A 20,968-nucleotide genomic window follows, 5' to 3' on the forward strand; every position below is an offset into this window, starting at 1 on the left:
GTTTAGGGTTTTCGAGAGAGATCTAATCTACCTACGAACATGAACCACAACGTTGATACTAATGTTGTCAATAGAAGAGTAAATTGAATCTTCACTATAGTAGGAGAGACAGACACCCGCAAAGCCTCTTATGCAATACAAGTTGCATGTCGAACGAGGAACAAGTCACATGAACGCGGTCATGTAAAGTTAGTCCGAGCCGCTTCATCCCACTATGCCACAAAGATGCAAAGTACTCAAACTAAAGATAACAAGAGCATCAACGCCCACAAAACCATTGTGTTCTACTCGTGCAACCATCTGTGCATAGACACGGCTCTGATTCCACTGTAGGGATTCGTTGCATAGAAAACAAAAAATTTCCTACCGCGAACACGCAATCCAAGCCAAGATGCAATCTAGAAGACGGTAGCAACGAGGGGATTATCGAGACTCACCCTTGAAGAGTTCCAAAGCCTACAAGATGAGGCTCTTGTTGCTGCGGTAGACGTTCACTTGCCGCTTGCAAAAGCGCGTAGAAGATCTTGATCACGGCGCCACGAACGGGCAGCACCTCCGTACTCGGTCACACGTTCGGTGTTGATGAAGTCGACGTCCACCTCCCCGTTCCAGCGGGCAGCGGAAGTAGTAGCTCCTCTTGAATCCGACAGCACGACGGCGTGGTGTCGGTGGTGGTGGAGAATCCCGGTGGAGCTTCGCTAAGCGTGCGGGGAAGAAGGAGGAGTGGGGCGGCTAGGGTTTGGGGAGAGGGGGCGCCGGCCACTTGAGGGGTGCGGCCACCTTGTGGTGTTGGGGTGGCCGGTCCCCCTCCCCTTGGCCCTCATTATATAGGTGGAACACCCAAGAGTTGGTCTACAAGTCTTCGAATAAGATCCCAAACCAAAACCTTCCATATCACATGAAACCTACCCAAGCTAGGACTCCCACTAGAGGTGGGATTCCCACCTTCCCTTGGGAGGGGGTGGCCGGCCACCTTGGTGGAGCCCAAGGTGGACTCCCCCTCCTAGGGTTGGCCGACCATGGTAGGTGGAGTCCCTCCGGGACTCCGCCTTCCTTAGTGATTTCTTCCGGACTTTTCTAGAACCTTCCGTAGAACCTTCCGGATCATTTTAAATCTTATAAAATGACTTCCTATATATGAATCTTATTCTCCGGACCATTCCGGAACTCCTCGTGATGTCCGGGATCTCATCCGGGACTCCGAACCAATCTTCGAACTCCATTCCATATTCAAGTTCTACCATTTTAACATCAAACCTTAAGTGTGTCACCCTACGGTTCGTGAACTATGCGGACATGGTTGAGTACTATCTCCGACCAATAACCAATAGCGGGATCTGGAGATCCATAATGGCTCTCACATATTCAACGATGACTTTAGTGATCGAATGAACCATTCACATACGATACCAAATCCCTTTGTCACACGATATTTTACTTGTCCGAGGTTTGATCATCGGTATCACTCTATACCTTGTTCAACCTCGTCTCCTGACAAGTACTCTTTACTCGTATCGTGGTATGTGGTCTCTTATGAACTTATTCATATGCTTGCAAGACATTAGACGACATTCCACCGAGAGGGCCCAAAGTATATCTATCCGTCATCGGGATGGACAAATCCCACTGTTGATCCATATGCCTCAACTCATACTTTCCGGATACTTAATCCCACCTTTATAACCACCCATTTACGCAGTGGCGTTTGATGTAATCAAAGTACCTTTCCGGTATAAGTGATTTATATGATCTCATGGTCATAAGGACTAGGTAACTATGTATAGAAAGCTTATAGCAAATAACTTAATGACGTGATCTTATGCTACGCTTAATTGGGTGTGTCCATTACATCATTCATACAATGATATAACCTTGTTATTAATAACATCCAATGTTCATGATTATGAAACTAATCATCCATTAATCAACAAGCTAGTTAAGAGGCATACTAGGGACTCTTTGTTGTTTACATATCACACATGTATCAATGTTTCGGTTAATACAATTATAGCATGGTATATAAATATTTATCATAAACATAAAGATATATAATAACCATTTTTATTATTGCCTCTTGGGCATATCTCCTTCACAAAATACTTCCAAACTCTTACTAAGAGAAAGGAAGATGTTATGACTATAACCGGGAGTAACAAAGCAATAATTGGTTCAGGAAGAGCCACATTCACACTTCCTATTGGTACTACTATTGTAATTCAGAATGCACTCTTGTATCCTGAATCAACACGTACCCTTATAAGTTTCAAAGATATCCGATCAAATGATTTCCATCTTAAAACTGTTAAGATGGATAAGAAAGAATATTTGCTTTTAACAAAAAGCGACGAATATGAGGAACAAACTCTTGAAAAATTCCCTTCATTTTCATCCGGATTATACTTTACATACATCAAACGCGTACCTTATGTTGCGTACAAAATAATTTTTCAAAATCTTGATAAATTTAAGACTTGGCATGATCTCCTTGGTCATCCTGGAATAGGTATGACGAGAAAAATTATAAGCAATTCTATTAGTCATAATTTACCAATTAAAAGATTTCCCAAGTCATCAGATTTTGTATGCATCGCATGTGCTACCGGAAAATTAATTATTAGGCCATCCTACCTCAAAGTTAAATATGAGTCACTTAATTTTCTTGAAAGAATTCAAGGAGATATATGTGGTCAAATACAACCTCTATCTGGACCATTTAGGTACTTTATGGTGCTAATTGATGCATCGACTAGATGGTCACATGTGTGTTTATTATCAACACGTAACCATGCCTTTGCCAAATTAATAGCTCAAATTATCAATTTAAGAGCAAATCATCCTGAACAGAGGATTAAAACAATAAGAATGGACAATGCGGCTGAATTCAGTTCACGTGCATTCAATGATTATTGTATGGTCTTAGGCATTCATCTAGAACATTCTGTACCTTATGTTCATACTCAAAATGGATTGGCTGAATCTTTAATCAAAAGAGTAAAATTAATTTCTAGACCATTATTCCAGAATTGCAATTTACCAACCTCTTGTTGGGGATATGCGGTTTTACATGTCGCGGATCTGATACAAGTCAGACCAACTGCATATCATGAAACTTCCCATTTCAAATAGTACGAGGCAATCAGCCAAGTATTTCCCACCTGCGAAAATTCGGTTGCGCTGTATACGTACCGATATCACCACCGCAGCGTACCTCCATGGGCCCCCATAGAAAAATTAGAATCTATGTGAGATATAAATCTCCGTCAATTATAAAATATTTAGAACCCTTAACACGGGACCTGTTTACAACCCGGTACGCTGATTCAATTTTTGATGAGGATCATTTACCGGCATTAGGGGGAGAAATAAACCACAAAGAATGCCAGGAAATAGATTGGAATGTAACAGGCATCCAATCCTTAGATCCATGTACTAAAGAATCTGAATCTGAAGTTCAGAGAATAATAGATTTGCAACACTTTCCAAATAACTTGCCAGACGCATTTACTGATCACCAAGGTGTCACTAAATCATATATCCCTGTAGTCAATGCACCAGAACGAGTACAGGTACCAAATAAAACTACTCAACTCCCAATTGCAAATAAAAGGGGGAGAAATCTGGTCTCAAGGGAAAAGGCTTCTTCAAAGCCACCGCGCAAACAAAGGAAATGTATGACGGTAAATGCAAATCAACCTGAAGTTGATAGACACCAAGATGATTTTCCACATCAAGAACCTAGCATAAATGTTCACACACATTCTAATGCTGGGACATCGAAACAACCAGACGCCGTTGTTATGGAAAATCACACGGTGCCTGAAGAAATCAATGAAATTTCCATAAACTATATCGATTCGGGAGAATCATACAATAGAAAGACTACACTTGTCGACATATATTTCTCCTCTAAAATTGCTAAAACCCTTCAACTGGATCCAGAGCCAAAATCTATGAAAGAGTGCCTCAAGCGCTCGGATTGGCCTAAATGGAAGGAGGCAATTGAGGCAGAACTGCACTCGCTTAATAAAATAGAGGTATTCTCTAAAGTAATACCTACTCCTCAAAAAGTCTTCCCTGTGGGAGCTAAATGGGTTTTCGTTCGAAAAAAGGAACGAAAATAATGAGGTGGTGAGATATAAAGCGAGACTAGTAGCACAAGAGGGTTTACGCAGAGACCCGGTATCGACTACGACGATACATATTCTCCTTTAATGAGTGGAATTACGTTTCGATACTTAATATCATTGGCAGTACAAATGAATTATCAATGCAGTTAATGGATGTAGTGAGCGCATATCTATATGGGTCACTCGATGCGGATATTTATATGAAAGTCCCTGGTGGACTTAAAATCCCTAATCCAAACACAAATCGCAACATGTATTGTGTAAAATTACAAAAGTCACTCTATGGCTTAAAGCAGTCAAGTAAAATATGGTATAACCGGCTTAGTGAGTTCCTTCTTCAAAAAGGATACTCAAATAATGATGACTGCCCATGCATTTTCATAAAGAAATCCTCAAAAGGATTTTGCATCATCTCAGTTTATGTTGATGAGCTCAACATCATTGGTAACGCAGCAGATATATCTGTAGCACGCAATCATTTAATGACGAAGTTTGAGATGAAGGATTTGGGGAAAACCAAATTTTTCTTAGGTTTACAACTTGAGCATCTTCCCTTGGGAATACTCGTTTATCAACCTGCATATATTTAGAAAGTTTTGGAAAAATTCAATATGGATAAATCATATCCATCCAAAACACCCATGGTTGTTAGATCCCTTGATATGGAAAAGGATCCTTGTAGACCCAGGGATGATAACGAAGATGTATTAGGACCTGAGTTTCCATACCTTAGTGCGATCGGAGCACTAATGTACCTTGCTAATTGTACTAGGCCAGATATTGCCTTCGCAGTAAATTTACTGGCTAGACATAGTGCAGATCCAACAAAACGCCATTGGGCAGGAGTAAAGAATATCTTTAGATATTTACATGGTACTAAAGATCTTGGTTTATTCTATCAGAAAAATCAAGATATGACCTTAATTGTTTATACTGATGCTGGCTATCTTTCAGATCCTCCCAATGCCAGATCACAAATAGGTTTTGTATTTTTATATGGTGGAACTGCTATTTCATGGAAGTCAACAAAACAGACTCTAGTAGCAACTTCCACTAACCACTCTGAAATAATTGCATTATATGAAGCTTCACGAGAGTGTGTATGGTTTCGCAGAGTGATTAATCATATCCAAACATCATGTGGTATCAGTTCTTTAGAATCACCAACTATTATCTATGAAGATAATGCTGCATGTGTTGCTCAAATCCATATGGGATATATTAAAAGTAATATCACAAAACATATTGTCCCAAAATTGTTTTTTCCTCACGAATTACAGAAAAATTGAGAAATTGATATTTTGCAAACAAAATCATGTGACAATCTTACAGATTTTTTCACGAAGTCTTTACTAGCAGCTGCATTTCAAAAATGCATTCATAGCATTGGTATGAGAACGACTTAGAAATTTGCAAAGTTCACTAAACTTAGTATTTATCATCCGATAATAATATATTCTACTTTTCCTTATGAGTTCTCCAACGAATTTCTCATATAGGTTTTAATGATACAATTATTATACCAACGGTATATCAAATTTCTATATTATCTTTATATTTTTCCCACGGGATTTTGGAGGACATATAGTCCATCAAGATAAAGTTTTCAAGAGACACTGTGGAAATTTCGAACAAGAAGATTTCGAAGACATCGTTTATCCAAGGGGAAGTATTAGAAATAAATTAGCATCATATTTAAGCTAATTAGGCAATTAGGATTTTCATTAGGATAACTACCTAGCAGATGTGTATAATATGTAAACCGCCCGTTGTAAGGCACCGGTTTAGGACCTATATATACCTGAACTGTTCATCAATAAAAAAATCAATCATTCACTCAATCTCTAGTTTCTCTTTAAAAATGACGACATACAGGACCTACGGAGGGCTTCCTTCTCTGTCATATGTGATCAAATCAACCAAAGACAGCTGTATGAACGAATCGACCCAAAACAAGCACGCGTAATATGTCTACAAAAACTGGCTAAGCACACATTGTCAGCTAGAACCGTCAAAGCGTACAACATTGCAAACAATCTTAGAACTCATAATATGCTGAAGGACCAGATTCTTAATTGGACCACGAGTATGAAGGCATGATCATCTTACAAAATATATCATCAATCCTGCCAGGGGGGGTAGAATGTGCCCTTCTGTTCAGCAGATCAATAAAAACACGAGGATACAATCTGGGTAGGAATTATCGAGTAAGAAGCTTTCAGTTGACGTGCTCTGTGTCAACTCTGGCTCCAACCTCCTCAGGCTTTTTTGCTGCATCTGCCTTTCCTTCCTCTTGAGGTTTGGACACTTCTCCTGATAAAAGGTCAACAGAAGTTAAGGAGCAATATCAGGACCATTTCACAGCAAATCTAAAGAAATTACATACCATGTCAACAAAAAAAACTATATACAGTTATTATAGGCATCAGCTTTCATCAGAATACACTTACATGCATTAACATCACTTCAGTGACATGCTTGCTAATTGAACAAATAAAAAGCTTTCTAGCAGTTCTCAAATTCAGTAGAGCTTAAATGACATGTTTTTGCTACTACAACAAAACAAAAGGCTCTCTACCAGTTGCCATATTAAGTAAAGCCTACCCTCACCCTCATTTTTTTTATTCATTCGATGCATCAAAAGTATCTGTCTGCTTATTCTCCACCACATCTGCAGGAGTTGCACTAATTACACAGTTCAGGTTTAGTGAAATGCATTTCATTTATGCAGTACTACCTCTGCACTACTCGAGAGTTTTTAATTCAAACGGAGGGAGGACATGCCAAGCAAAAACACTTTTCTTAGTCTCCTTGATATAAATCCACTAACAAATTCTAGAGAACAAACAAGTCCTCAATGATACTAATATACAAACATAGATTACATATTTTTGGGTAAACAGTAGTCTTAGTTACAAAATTGAATTGTCTAGTTAAGGTCATTTCACTTCCTATTGTGGTTTAAAACTTAAAATACTCATTATGTATTCTAGGAATAACATTAAACAATCGTATGCATTTGATTATATTTCTGAAGTACAGCAGGCATAACATAATTCTCAATACAAAAAAACAGAAACTTTTCAAGGCACAAACCTCTCATTTACTGCACACGAAAGAAATGCGATAATAGATTTTAGTGGCAAGCAATTTCTAAAGAAAAACACAGCAAGAGAATAATCAATTGACTTATCAGGTAGAGTCAGCTATATATAACCATCATACCAAAATAAAATGATCAAGCATAATTCGAAACTGAGAACAGGTACAGGAGCACCAACCTTCCTCATCACTCTCATCGTCAAACTCATCCATCCCCATACCACCCATGCCATGTGGCATGCCCATGCCGCCCATGCCACCCATCATATTGGCCAATTCACCCATGCCACCCATGCCACCCATGCCACCCATGCCAGCCATACCTCCCATGCCAGGCATACCTCCCATGCCAGGCATACCTCCCATGCCACCCATATTCTACAAAAGGAGATAAAGAACATCATAAAAAGTATATCACTCAACTAATCGACAGAAAAACCATAAAAAGAACTTACCGCAAAATCCATCCCATCAACATTTATATCAGCACCTAAGATAGCAAAAGATGAACGTCAAAATGTTTACTGGGACAAGCAATATTGTATAGCAAATGCAGCACTAAATTGATACAAAAGTGTTCTCTATCTAAGTTGCAAAAGTCAGCTGTCTATTCAAAGGCCTTAGTGTCGTGTCTTATATCAGATAATTATTGTTCCTCCTTCATATAAGCATGTAGGTGAAGTACTAAGTTGGAGAAGAAGCACAAAACCGTTTTATCAGATCAAGTGAGTTTGGACATGAAGCTTTTGGAGATATAATGTCAGAGAAGGAGCTCAATGCATGATCATCCAACATTACTGAAAACACATACACATTTACATAGGAAAGGTACTAGTGTACCAGGTATTTAGAAAGTTCAGTCACTACCGGTGGGCTAATCATCGCTTATTTCTAGAAGTTTTCAACTGAAGTATTATCACTAACACTGACTTATTGCTTCTGTAAATAGAACACTTTTAGTAGGTACCATACCATCATCATCTTCATCGACCCATTTGTCCCAATCAACTTTCACAAAGTGAGGTGCCTTTTGATCATCTCGAACAAGCTTATTCCACCATTTGGCCTCAGCTTTTTCAACAATGCAGAATATGGATCTGACACCAACACTTATTTTGCTTGCCTGTAGAGTAGGAGACCAAAACAATACTGGATAAGAAAAAAAACACAGCTTTTTCGACAACTGAGAATTCAACATACATGACAGTAGTCACTAATATTGTACTATAGTATCAAATAGACATCGATTACCTCGACATTAACTTTGTCATTCAAATCTAGTTTTGATTCATAGGAGTTTCCATCAGTTCCAGCAGTGGCAGAGAAAGAGAATACACCATCAGGTTCCAGATTGACCTTAGCATCCTTTGCGTCAGGCAATTGTACTGTGATGTACACCTTGTCAATCCTCTGGGCCCACCTAACTTCAGGGTGCCGACTACAGAAGATATTACTAATTATCAAGAAACCAACACCAGATATGAAATATCTCTCCCAAAAGTTAATTAAAATAATGTTTACAGCCAGTTAAGAATGAAAGGAATAACAATTATTTGGGAGCAAATTTAAGTGCAGTAATTAGATGAACAAAATATGCAAAAATGAGGATTGGGAAATTCAACCGTAAACATATAGAGAGCAGGATTCTCAAAAAAAAAAAAGAGAGAGCAGGGCATATAGTATGCACTAGGTGCATCAGGTGTACTAATGCACTAAGCTATTCCCGGGCACCTTCAGTTATTGATCCAGAATCAAGCACGCACTTTGTTTTGCACTCGAGATTTACCAAAATCAACCCACAGTAGTACAGTACACTCCCTATCTTTCCCATCATTTAATGCATGCATATACAATTATATCCCAACAAAGAAAGGACTATATTTTGAACTGGGTGTCCGATTCAGAAACAGTTTTCACCATCCTCTTCGTCTCAACAAGCTCTCCAAAACAAGATCAATGTCTAGTGTATTTGAAAACTTAAATTTTTATTTGTTGAAACAGTTATGGAACTTCTCACAAACGTTCTTTGTACATGTAGGTTCCGTATAGATTTCTATGGTTTCATGATTTCATTACAAATCCATACGAACTGTAACAAAATTTTATAGTGGTATGTGTTACACTGGGATGAACATGTTAAACATGAACAAAACAAATGTGAAAATTGTGCGAACACATGCCCCAATAGAATCATGAACAAGATCTCAAATTTGTGCAAACATTATAGACTTTGTGAAATGCTGAATATTTTGAAAACTACTGTGGAATATACTTATTTTATTCTGAAGAGAGTGAAACTAAGGAAAATAGCAAAATACTTTGGCAACTGTGCTCAACAACAGGTGAAATTCTTGTGAGCCCAACTTCTTCTGCTGAAATAGCATAGTTGAAGGGGTTATTATCTTGTGGCTGTGAATGCCTGCTATACTACTAGTACATCTAACACCCCTAAGTGCGTTCTATTTGCCCCCTAGAAAGCAGAACATCACAGCACACTGGATGTATGCATCAATATCAATCATATTCCTAGTAGAACAGTATGATGGATGGCAAAGCAGGACCATGCATTCATTCAAACAAAAAGAACACAATCAACAGGTACTCTGCTGAATGCAAACACATAATTATTAAACGATGTTTAAAAACTTTTAAATATTGCACCGGAGATACCGAACAATTAGATATAACATTCACTCATACCATTTTAATGAAATAATAAGATGAGAAAGCATAAAATTATACCATTTAAAATGACTTGTTCTTTTACCTCATTAACTCATTGCTACATGGAATAAGATGTAACAATCGTTATATATATTGAAGTTTTTGTCAAATAGCAACTATAAAAGACCTTCACAGTTTACATATTGCTCGATATAAAAAGATACATAATGGTAACCATGTGCATAATATAATCTTCAAGCAAGAGGTTTTTTTGTCTATATCATAAGACATATTTGCTATGAAAAACACAAATTAGGAACTATGGCTAGCAAATTACCAGTAGTACAACAAACAATAGAGCAACACAATAATATAATCCTCATATATGATAAATAATTGGTCACAAAACGAATAACATCTCAGGGTTAGGCAAACTACTACTAGTCACAGACATGTCCGTAGATTAGACACACCGCCATTACACTCCAACACCAAACTACACTGCTGCATCGTTTACCATAAGTGCTATCTGTTAAGTAATCCATGCATATTGCAACCAAGTAGACGGTCACAGACAGCATGCAGAAACCCGGAGTGAAACCAAATATTGCCAGAATCGAATTCTTGGATTCTTTTGGAAGAACCTTACCACAAGATCTGAACAGTGAACACACAGAACTTAGAAAACAACTCAAATCCCAGGTTATCACACTTCTATCTCTATTAACCACAGCAGCAGCACCAAGTCATGCCTAAGAAGTAGAGTACAGAACTACAAATATCGTGTACGATGAAAATGGCAGCAGAACAACAAACAAAATCACAAATAAAAAGGGGGTTAGCAAGTTCACCGCTATTGGACCTTGAACTGCCGTGAAACCGAAATCATACTAAGGCGACCAAAATAGCTCAAACTTCCTGCATCGCCTAAACGACCAGCAAGGCAGCCAAATCCTAAACCGCCAATTCTACATACGCATAATCCATAGAAGAAAAAACGGACGCAGTCGAGCACCGTCAGAACGCCGAAATCAGACTGCCTAAGCTGACCAGCTAAACATAGGGAAAGCGAGAAATCATGAGGGCCGTGAGACGACGAGTCCTCCAGATCCATTCACGCGGTTCGAGGATACAACCTCCGCACTTTGCACAGAATCTAAAGCCGAATCAGAAGGGGAGGGGGAACGCTAGATCGGAAGGGGGCGCTCAGGTTCCTCTCACCTCATCTTGCTTGGGATCGGCAGTGGAGGTGGCGGCGGAGGCGGCGGCGGGTGGGAGCGAGGGTTTTGAGAGGTTTTGGATATGAGTATGAGAACTTCAGAAGTTAGAAGACGCGAGGTCAAGGCAAACAAAAATAGGGTATAGGAGGGTAATATGGTAAAGATGAGCATATAGCAGGCCGGAGTGGGCCGATCGCAGACGGGCATCAGGCCTATTTCTATTGTTGGCAGTAATCGAGCACCTGCACATGAACGCTCCGAGCAGCTGACGTATTCCAGAGTAATAAAACTTTGGCAGAGGAAAGGAGAGGAGTAGGAACGGGGAAGTCGATGATCTCCTGAAGAACCTGAAGCTGCATGTTTCAGAGTTGGATGACGTTGTTCTAAAGAAAGAGGAGGTAGGAAATCTCCCTGCCGTCAAGTGGAAGGTAGCAGCTACACTGCTACTATCACGCAAGGGGTTCAACCTTGAACCGTTGAAGATATTGCAGCTAGCGAGCAAAGTTCTGAATGATGTTGTTGATGCTAGATTGGCGGGCTCCAACGAGGAGTACCGCCGCCAACAATGAGTATATCAAGTTGAAATGGCCGCGGACTTGGCATGGTTGCGACCATCAATGAGCTCCGCGAGTTTGCGCGGATACATCCCCCCTCGGTGTTATGTGTGGTTGAGACGCAACTAACCAGACAACGGGTGGAAGGACTAGCAAGGACGCTAGGTTATGACCGAAGCTTTGCTATTAGCAGCTCGGGTAGAAGTGGTGGCATAGGTATTTTATGGAGTGAGGAAATAAAGATTGAAATCTTACCTTATTCTCAGTACCACTTAGATGCAATTGTTTCATCGTCAAATATGGAATTGTGGCGTCTAACGTGTGTATATGGGGAGGCATGTGACAAGGTATTAACTTGTCAATGCCTACGGATTGTAGATTAGGGTTTAGTTGGAAGTAGAGGACAAGTAGATCTCGAAGGTTTCAGCCGAAAAGTACTCGACGATTATGAAAACTAGGGTTTGTAAACTATGATTCGATGATCTCTGCGTCCCTCGACTCCCCCTTATATAGGAGGCGGAGCCGAGGGATTCGTGCTGTACAAGTTACAAAGTCCGGGAAGGTTTCTAACTCATCCCGTAAAATTACAAATAAGACTTTCTATTACAACTCTAGCTTTCCTTAATAATATCTTGGACTTCCGAATCTTCTTATTCTTCGGGTAGTGGGCCTTCAGTAAACCCCGGGTACTATCTTCGGCAGGCCCATTTGGGATGCCTATGTCAGTAGCCCCCGAGATTTTGCTTGAATCGTAGGGTCAAGGAAAATCTCCACTGTTTATTTTTATTCGACAGCCTTCGACTTTTTCTATATTTCTTCTCATAAACATCTATATTGTACAGTGGATGATGGTAGTTGGGGCTAGTTCATCCGACGGATCAGGTACTAGTTAACTCGCTCTAGTGGCAATCCGCAAAAACCTACTTCAAGATCACGTCCCTGGACATGACCTCGGGATATCGGTGTAAACTTCGACAAAGCCGCTTAAGGTCTTACCATTCTGTCGAGTCCCAAAGAAATTTATCGGTACCTAACGCGTCCGTTAGGATTTTTCTTCGTATCTCGTTGATACGGATCAAAGTAGCAGAGCACAGTCTTCGGCGATGCCACGCCCAGCAGAACGGATCTGGGGTCTTACCTTCGCAAATTTGCGGCATTCAGAAATTGATCGCAACTTCGGCGTTCTGAGAATATATTGTCGAGTGCTTTTTCGGCTGTTGGAATGGCACATTTTATCGAGTCAAAAATGACTTATATTGCCCTCCCGATGGGAGTATATGTAGAGTTAATTATAACTCGAAATATACTTTTTTTTGCTCTTCTATCTTTCTTTTTCTCTTTCTTTCTTTCTTTTTTATAATTTCTTCGGGCACGCGAGCAGCGTTCCCGATGGGAGTAGCCCCCGAGGCTACAGCCAAGGACTTGTACTTGGGTGTAGGCTCCACGCCTTATGCCGCTATATCTTCTTTTATCTCCCGAAGTTTTATAATTTCTCGGGTGCGCGAACAGCGCTCCCGATGGGAGTAGCCCCCCGAGACTATGAACAAATATTTGTATTTGGTCATAGGCTCACGCCATTTCTATCCTGTCATTCTGGATCTTTTCCTTTTTTTTTCAAAGTAGCCCCCGAGCATTTGATCAAAAACTTGTATTTGATCAAAGGCTCAGCATTATTTTTCCGTGTCGCCTTTTATGAAGTTGTTCAGTCGAATTTTTTCTTCTGCCAAGGTGACGTTATTGCTGACGATAGCCACGATTGCTAGTCAGAAATTTGCCACAAGTCTTTTCTCGCTGCCATGCGGGCCCAATTGATCCACTATCTTGACACGTCGTGCAAGTGGGGGACACACGTTCTCCGCTTTTTCTGGCGCACGCACCGTAACTTCCCCAACGTTAAGTTACTTTTTTACCCTTGTTGCCACGTGGTTATCATCTGTCACACATTTTCCTTATCCAACGGTTCGTCGTTTCACCGCACCCCTATATAAGATCATCTTCTTCCTCCTTGAGCACTTCCGCTCGCGCCGTCCTCCTTCTCTCATCTGCAAATTTCCTCCTACGATCCACAACCTCCTAAGCTCCTCACCTCCAAGCTGCAAACCCTGCGCCATTGTTGATGCCACCGCGTCGATTGACAAGGCACAGTACGCCGGAATCCTCCATGGCCGCCGTGGATCTTGGGGCGGCGGAGTGGGAAAGATCGAAAATTTCCACTCAAGACATCAACATGCTGAAGAAGCTGGGATCGCAAGAAACCCAAGGCATTGTGCTTCCCCAGTGAGGAGAGCTACCCAACCCCTCCAATGGGGTACCGGGTAAGTTTTGTCGATCACCTCATCCGCGGTCTGTCCGCCCCCATTCATCCTTTTCTCCGTGGACTGCTTTTTATCTACGGTCTGCAACTCCACCACCTCACGCCGAACTCCATTCTTCACATCTCCATTTTCATCACTCTTTGCGAGGCCTTCCTTGGCGTCCGCCTAATCGGGCGCTATGGAAGCGCATTTTCTTCGCCGCCGTAATGGCTCGCCCAATGTCGCCTATAATATAGGCGGCGTTGTAATTTCTGTTCGGCCCACTGTTGACTACTTCGACGTCAAGCTTCCTGACTCAGTTCAAGGATGGCACAAGAAGTGGTTGTACATTCAGGAGGAGAACCATGGATGTGCGGAGGACAACATCCCTCCTTTTGATGGCGCCGAGAAAATCTTTCGCCGCCGCTCCTGGGACGCGGAGGCCACCGAAGAAGAAAGGGCGTCGATAGAAACCTTGATGGCTCGTATCCACGAGTTGCAAAATACTCGCGGCAAAGAGTTATCGGGTGTCCAAATCACTGCATACTTTCTTAGGACTAGAGTGCAGCCGCTTCAGGCTCGCAAATATCCTCTCTGGAAATATGCCGGCGACAAGGACGTAGATCGGCTGTTGGTGAATTTGGAGGTCAAGGATTTAGAAAGACTTGTCCGAAAAATTTCATCTCTCAGCAAAAAAGATGCTGTCCCTTCTTCTTGCCGTGTGACACCATTCAGCGCCGCCAATCCACTTCCCAAGGTAATCTTTGTCTATTGTCTTGTTGTTGCTTTGCTATCTTTTTTGTAACTTCTTTTCTGACATCTCTCCCTGTTTTATTTTGCACAGAATCATCCAGACCTTGTCTCGCTTCCTCCTCTTCCTGAAGGTGGAGAAGTCGAAGAAAGGGCCATTGTCACTGATGACAATCAAGAAGCTCCATCTTTTGTGAATGAACCCGTGGATTCTCGAAAATCTGCGGGATCTTCCTAAGGCACTGCGTCGGCACTATCTCCTCCTCCCGCTGTTTCTCCAAAAGGCAAAAGGAAGAGGAATGACGTCGAAGATTCCGGCACTTCCAAAGCCGAAGAAGTTGATCCTTCACGTCAGAAGGCAACTTATGATCCATATCTCGCATCCCTCGTCAGCTCGTAAGTCACCTTGATTTCCCCTTATTTCTGTAGTCGAAGTTTTTTTTTTGTCTCAACTTGCTTTTTATGCTGTCGATCTTTAATCACAGTGATGATGAGGAAGAAGTACCAACTCGTGACGTGGCTCCTCGGACGAGCGCGTCACGTACTTTACTTGTTTCGGAAACGCCAATTGAAGGAGAAGAATCCTCGCCTCCTCAACAAAACGTCGTCACCACCACTCCTCCTTCAAGCCCCCTTGCTCCTTCACCAAAAAGGACAAGGGTTGAAACGATCATCGAGCCTGCCCCTCAATTGGGTAGCTCTTCTCATTCGCTCTTAGATGATGTAAGTTTTTGACTTTCCTGCTAGTATCTATATTTCCTCTGTTTACTTCTTTTTGTGCCTTCATATTTTTCTCGTACCGATATTTTCTTTCTCTGTTCTTCTTTGACAGCCCATGATCAAAGAGCTTGTTCGCATTGGATCCCAATTCATTGGGTACCGTGAATATGCCAGCAGGACTGAAGGTAACAACTTTTTTGCTATCATTGTTTCTAATCTTCTTGCTCCTATTTTTGTCGCAATTATGACTGTTCTTTTCTTTTTTGGCAGAGAAACTTGCAGAGGCCAACAGGCTTGCCGACACTCTTGCTCAGAAATTGGAGCAAAGTGAAACGGCTCGCAAGAAAGCCGAACTTGATGCTAGCCAAGCAAAAGTAGAGGCTGATGAGGCCAAAGCAAAAGCTGCTAGTGTCGAAGAACTACAGAAGAAACTTGATGATGCTGAAGCTGCTTTAAACGAGCACAAAGCCTCACAGGACACTCGTGAAAAGGGGATCCTCAAGCGCTTAAACACACAAAATCGTCGCTTCCTCGGTAACTTTGTTGACCCCTTCTATTTTTCTTAAGACTTGCTTTCTTTTGTTTTTACTTGCTATCAACTAACATATAATTTCTATGGCAGGTCAAACAAGCCAAGATTTTGACCTTGAGAATCCCACCAATGATCCTCTGCTTGACGCACTGTCTTATCTGGAGTTTCATGGCCAAGAAATTCGCGAAGGCGTGGTGAATGCTGACGCAGGATTGTCGAAGTTGTTCCCCTACTTCTTCCCGAAGAAAGAGGAGCCTAAGACTTTCCTTGCCCTTGCCAAGGACTTCAATCCACCAGAGGATCTTGGACTGAAGATGCGCCAGGAGAACATGAAGGTTGCTGTTGAGAACACTATTGCCTTGGTCGCTGATAGTCAACAAACTGTTGACTGGATGAAGGTTGGCGACACCGATCAGATAGAACAATCAAGATGGAGGTCGTTGATCAAGGCAGCCAAGCCCAACACGAAGAAAATCCTAGCCTATCTCGGGATCAAGCCATCTTCAACTCCTAGCTCATCAAGGCCGGAGGTCTAGTTGAATGCCTTTGCTTTTTCTTTCCTTTGCTTTCTCTATTTCTTTTGATGTTGTCGCCATTTTAGCCTTGGCAACAATTACCCTGTTAGTCCCTTTGGAGAACTTCTTTTGTAATGTCCGTGTAAACTTTCTAGAAATCAATGAAATTCCTCTTGGTACTATCATTGATCCTGGGACTTTCTTTTCCAGTTAATATTTGATAATTATTCGACCAACCCTTGCTCTGCCGATGCTTCACCTGCGTCTTCCTTCTCGAAGAAAATACTAGTCGATGATAATCCCCTCGAAGGTTCTTCAAGCAAACATTTGTCGGAAGATTTGCAAGAACTTCGGCAACAACTTCAATCCATGAAGAAACAAACTCTGGCAATGATGGAAAAATCTCGGAAAGCATCCGAACAAGAAAAACTTGCTCTCCAACAAGCCAAAGAGGCTATGGCTGCCAAGGATACTGCTGTATTGGAAGCAAAGGGAGCCACTACCCGAGAAAATAGCATGCTCGAGCTAATGTTGGAAGCTAGCACAGATATGTTAGGTATGTTTTTCCAACCTCACAATATCTCCTCTTTATTTTGCTGTGCCCCCTTCAAATTTCTTGCCTTGTCGCTTAATAGGCTCGGTTCTTGATGCTGCCGCCGAAGATCGAAGAGTAAACGAGAGAACAAATCTTCTTGTCAATCTTTTCCTTAACCATGGTTGTTTATTCTGGGCCACCCCTGAACGAACCCAGCAAATTGTCAGGTTCCAGGATCGTGCTTGCCAAGTGCGCGAATTTCTCAATTTTTGCACGACAACATTAACCCTTGTTTACAAGACTTCGTTTCCTCGAAATGAGGTTCCCAAAACTCTTCCTGAATTGCTAGAGATATTCAGAGATGCTCCCCGCATTCATAATTTTGTGCGAGCTCAACTGACTGTTGGAGCAAGGTTCGCCATGATTATGATAAATATTTGTCATCCAAAATTAGACCTGACGAAGATTGTTGCTGATTGCCTGGCCAAGAAATCGCGGCGAAAAAATGATATTGACACAATCAATGAGATGGTAACTCCTGTGGCCGAGTCGATGATAAATGAGCTTCTTCGGATGGATTCAGAATTCTTCGTCAAGGGGTCCTATGCGGAACATAAAACAACCAGAGGCTTGTCCATAGATAGTATTTTAGGCTTTGACTGATTTGTACCATATTGCAAGACCTTGTGTCTCTATCTTTTTTGATTTCTTTTTTATTTCCGAAGAAATTTGTTGTATATTGCAAAGTGCTCTATATTGTTGGAGCCCCCGAGCCTTCTGGCTAGAGTTTGTACTGTTTTTTCTATCTCGAAGATTTTTCCTTCTGTTGTAATAAGACATCTTTGTTTTTTCATTGATGGATTGCAAGCCCTCGAGTATCTTAGTGTCGAAGTTCTATATTTTTGTTGCGAGGTTCTTGGACCAAAGCAATAAGTTTTTTGACGTGTACACTATATTTATAATTGTTAGCTTCCGATTTTTATATTTGGCGAGGTATTAGTGTACCAAGGCGAAATATGTCGGTAAGTCTAGTTTGTCTATATTGTACGTATTTTGAGACTTGAAGGCGTTGAGCCCCCGAGCGTGTCGAAGAATAAGAAGTATATCTCCACTATCTTTATTATATTGCAGCACCGCGAGCCCGCCTCATTAAAAACCTTTCCGGCCCCACTCGGTGCCCCGAAAAGGAAAAGAGTGCGTCTGAAAACTCGCGGGCGTTTCAGTACATTGTATTTTTATAGAGAAGGACTATATTTCAGCTCTAGGCGTAGAACCGCCTGAGCTGCGCCACGTTCCAGGGGTTTTTCTCGGGAGCCCCTGTCTTCTTGTCCTTGATCCTGTATGCGCCTCCGTCGATGACTTCCGTGACAACGTAAGGCCCCAACCATGGTGATTCGAGCTTCTCAAGATTTTTTGATTTAACCGCAAGACCAAATCCCCAACTTGAAAAGATCTTGGCCTTAATCGTCGATCGTGGTAGTTTTTGAGGTCTTGCCGGTATTTGGTGACTCGTGAAAGTACTTCATCTCGAGCTTCGTCGAGTGCGTCCATATCATCCTCCAGAGCTTTTTGTGATTTTTCTTCGTCATAGTCTGGTACTCTTGGAGAATCATGCTCTATTTCAATTGGTAGTACTGCTTCGGCTCCGTGGACGAGAAAAAACGGAGTTTCTTGTGTCGCCGTATTTGGTGTTGTTCGGATGCTCCACAAAACACTTGGCAATTCCTCTGGCCAAGTATGTCGAGCTTTTTCAAGCGGTCCTAGCAGTGCGTTTTTGAGGCCGTTGCGTATGATTCCATTGGCTTTCTCGACTTGTCCGTTAGTTTGCGGATGCCCAACCGACGCAAAGTGCGCTTTAATGCCTACTTCGCAAAGATTCTTTGAATTCCTTGGATGTGAAGTTTGAACCATTATCTGTTACAATGCTATGAGGCACTCCAAACCGAAAAACGAGGCCTTTCACAAACTTTATTGCCGATGCTGCATCTGGTGAATTTATTGGCTTCGCTTCTACCCACTTGGTGAATTTGTCGGCATGACCAGCAAGTACTCATACCCTCCTGGCGAAGCTTTGTGCAACTTGCCCACCATATCAAGTCCCCATTGGGCAAAGGGCCATGACAATGGTATTGGTGTTAATTCCGCCGCTGGAGAGTGAGGTTTTGCGGCAAATCTTTGACACGCGTCACAAGTTCTTACTATTTCCTTGGCATCCTCGATTGCTGTCAACCAATAGAATCTTGCCCGAAAAACTTTGGCTGCAATAGCTCGACTACTTGCGTGGTGGCCACATATTCCTTCGTGTACATCCTTCAGAATTATTCTTCCTTCCTCGGGTGTGACACACCTTTGCAGAACGCCTGAAATACTTCGCTTGTATAACTCCCCCTTGATCACTGTGAAAGCTTTGGATCGTCGAATGATTCGCCTGGCCTCAACTGAATCGTCGGGTATTTCTTTCCTGAGGATATATGATATATACGCTTGCATCCAAGGAACTTCTACCATCATCACAAGTTCTTGGTCCTCTTCATCCTCCGTAGTTTCTTTGAGGGGCGCCGAAGTTTTTCCTTCCTTTGCTTTTTTCTGCACCTTTTTCGGCTTCGTGGATCTCTCCGCTATTTCTTCCCAAAATACTCCTGGCGGGATTGGGAGACACTGCGATCCGATGTTTGCGAGAACGTCGGCTTTATCATTGCTCAATCTACTGATGTGTTTTACCTCACACCCATCAAACAGCTTCTCAAGCTCATTGTACACCTCCTTGTATGCCATCATGCTATCATTGACTGCGTCACATTGGTTCATAACTTGCTGAGCCACCAATTGTGAGTCGCCAAAGATTTTTAGTCGAGTTGCACCGCAAGCTTTCGCCATCTTCATCCCGTGTATGAGGGCTTCATATTCTGCTTCATTGTTGGATGCGTTTAGGGAACGTCATCCGAAGGACGTATTTCAATTTGTCGCCTTCAGGTGATATAAGTACTACTCCTGCGCCAGCTCCTTCTGCTCTCTTGGACCCATCGAAGTTCATGGTCCAAGTTCTCGATAAATCTGGGGGTCCCGTGTTTTGTAGCTCCATCCACTCGCAATGAAATCTGCGGAACTTGCGACTTGATTGCCTTTCTTTTTCATACGTGATGTCCCGAGGGAAAGTTCTATTCCCCAAAGGGAGACACGCCCGTAGCTTCCGGATTGTTCAAGATATTTGAAAGAGGTGCTTCGTTGACTACTATTATTGGGTGTGCCGAAAAATAGTGGCGCAACTTTCTTGCCGTTGCAATTACTCCATATGCTAGTTTAAATCTGCCGGGTACCGCTGTTTGGAAAGGCGATAAAACTTCACCGATGAAATATATCGCCTTTGCACTCCATGGAGTTTTCCTTCTTCTTCTCTTTCAACAACTAGCACCGTGCTAACCACTTGGGGCGTGGCTGCAATATACAGTAGGAGAGGTTCCTTTTCCTTCGGCGCCACCAAGATTGGTGGTGTCGAGATTGTGCGCTTCAAATCCTCGAAAGCTCTGTCGGCCTCTTCGTTCCACTGGAATTTCTCTCCTTGCTTTATCGTAGCGTAAAATGGTAACGCTTTTTCTCCCACTGGCGATGAATCGCTCGTAGCTGCGACTCGCCGATTAGCTGCTGTATTTCTTTCAACTTTATTGGCTTCCTCATTGTTACGATAGCTTGTATTTTGTCGGGATTTGCTTCAATCCCTCTTGCTGAAACTAGAAACCCCGAAGTTCTCCCGCTGAACGCCAAAAGAACACTTCGTCGGGTTCGGCTTGAGGCAGAATTTGTCGAGGTTGTCAAAGGTTTCCTTGAGATCCTTGATCAGCGTTGCCCCTTTTTTGACGTTATGACGACATCGTCGATGTATACTTGCACGTTTTTCCCAATCTGTGTCGCCAAACACTTCGCATCATCCTCTCGATATGTTGCTCCCGCATTTTTC

At 42.0% G+C, this 20,968-nt stretch overlaps 1 protein-coding gene across 1 annotated transcript; it reads right to left on the bottom strand.

Moving 5' to 3' along the window:
• Positions 1 to 6,172: 6,172 nt before the first annotated feature.
• On the bottom strand, positions 6,173 to 11,267 carry LOC127300947 (uncharacterized protein OsI_027940). Its single transcript, XM_051331148.1, has 6 exons — positions 11,115 to 11,267; positions 8,481 to 8,667; positions 8,202 to 8,352; positions 7,685 to 7,719; positions 7,409 to 7,607; positions 6,173 to 6,440 (listed from the first exon to the last, which is right to left on the bottom strand). The coding sequence occupies exons 1-6, from the start codon at positions 11,117 to 11,119 to the stop codon at positions 6,346 to 6,348; spliced, it is 672 nt and encodes a 223-aa protein (XP_051187108.1). The 5' UTR covers positions 11,120 to 11,267; the 3' UTR covers positions 6,173 to 6,345.
• Between the last annotated feature and the right edge of the window lie 9,701 nt (positions 11,268 to 20,968).

This window comes from Lolium perenne, chromosome 7, assembly GCF_019359855.2.
Source record: "Lolium perenne isolate Kyuss_39 chromosome 7, Kyuss_2.0, whole genome shotgun sequence".
Classification (NCBI taxonomy): domain Eukaryota; kingdom Viridiplantae; phylum Streptophyta; class Magnoliopsida; order Poales; family Poaceae; genus Lolium; species Lolium perenne.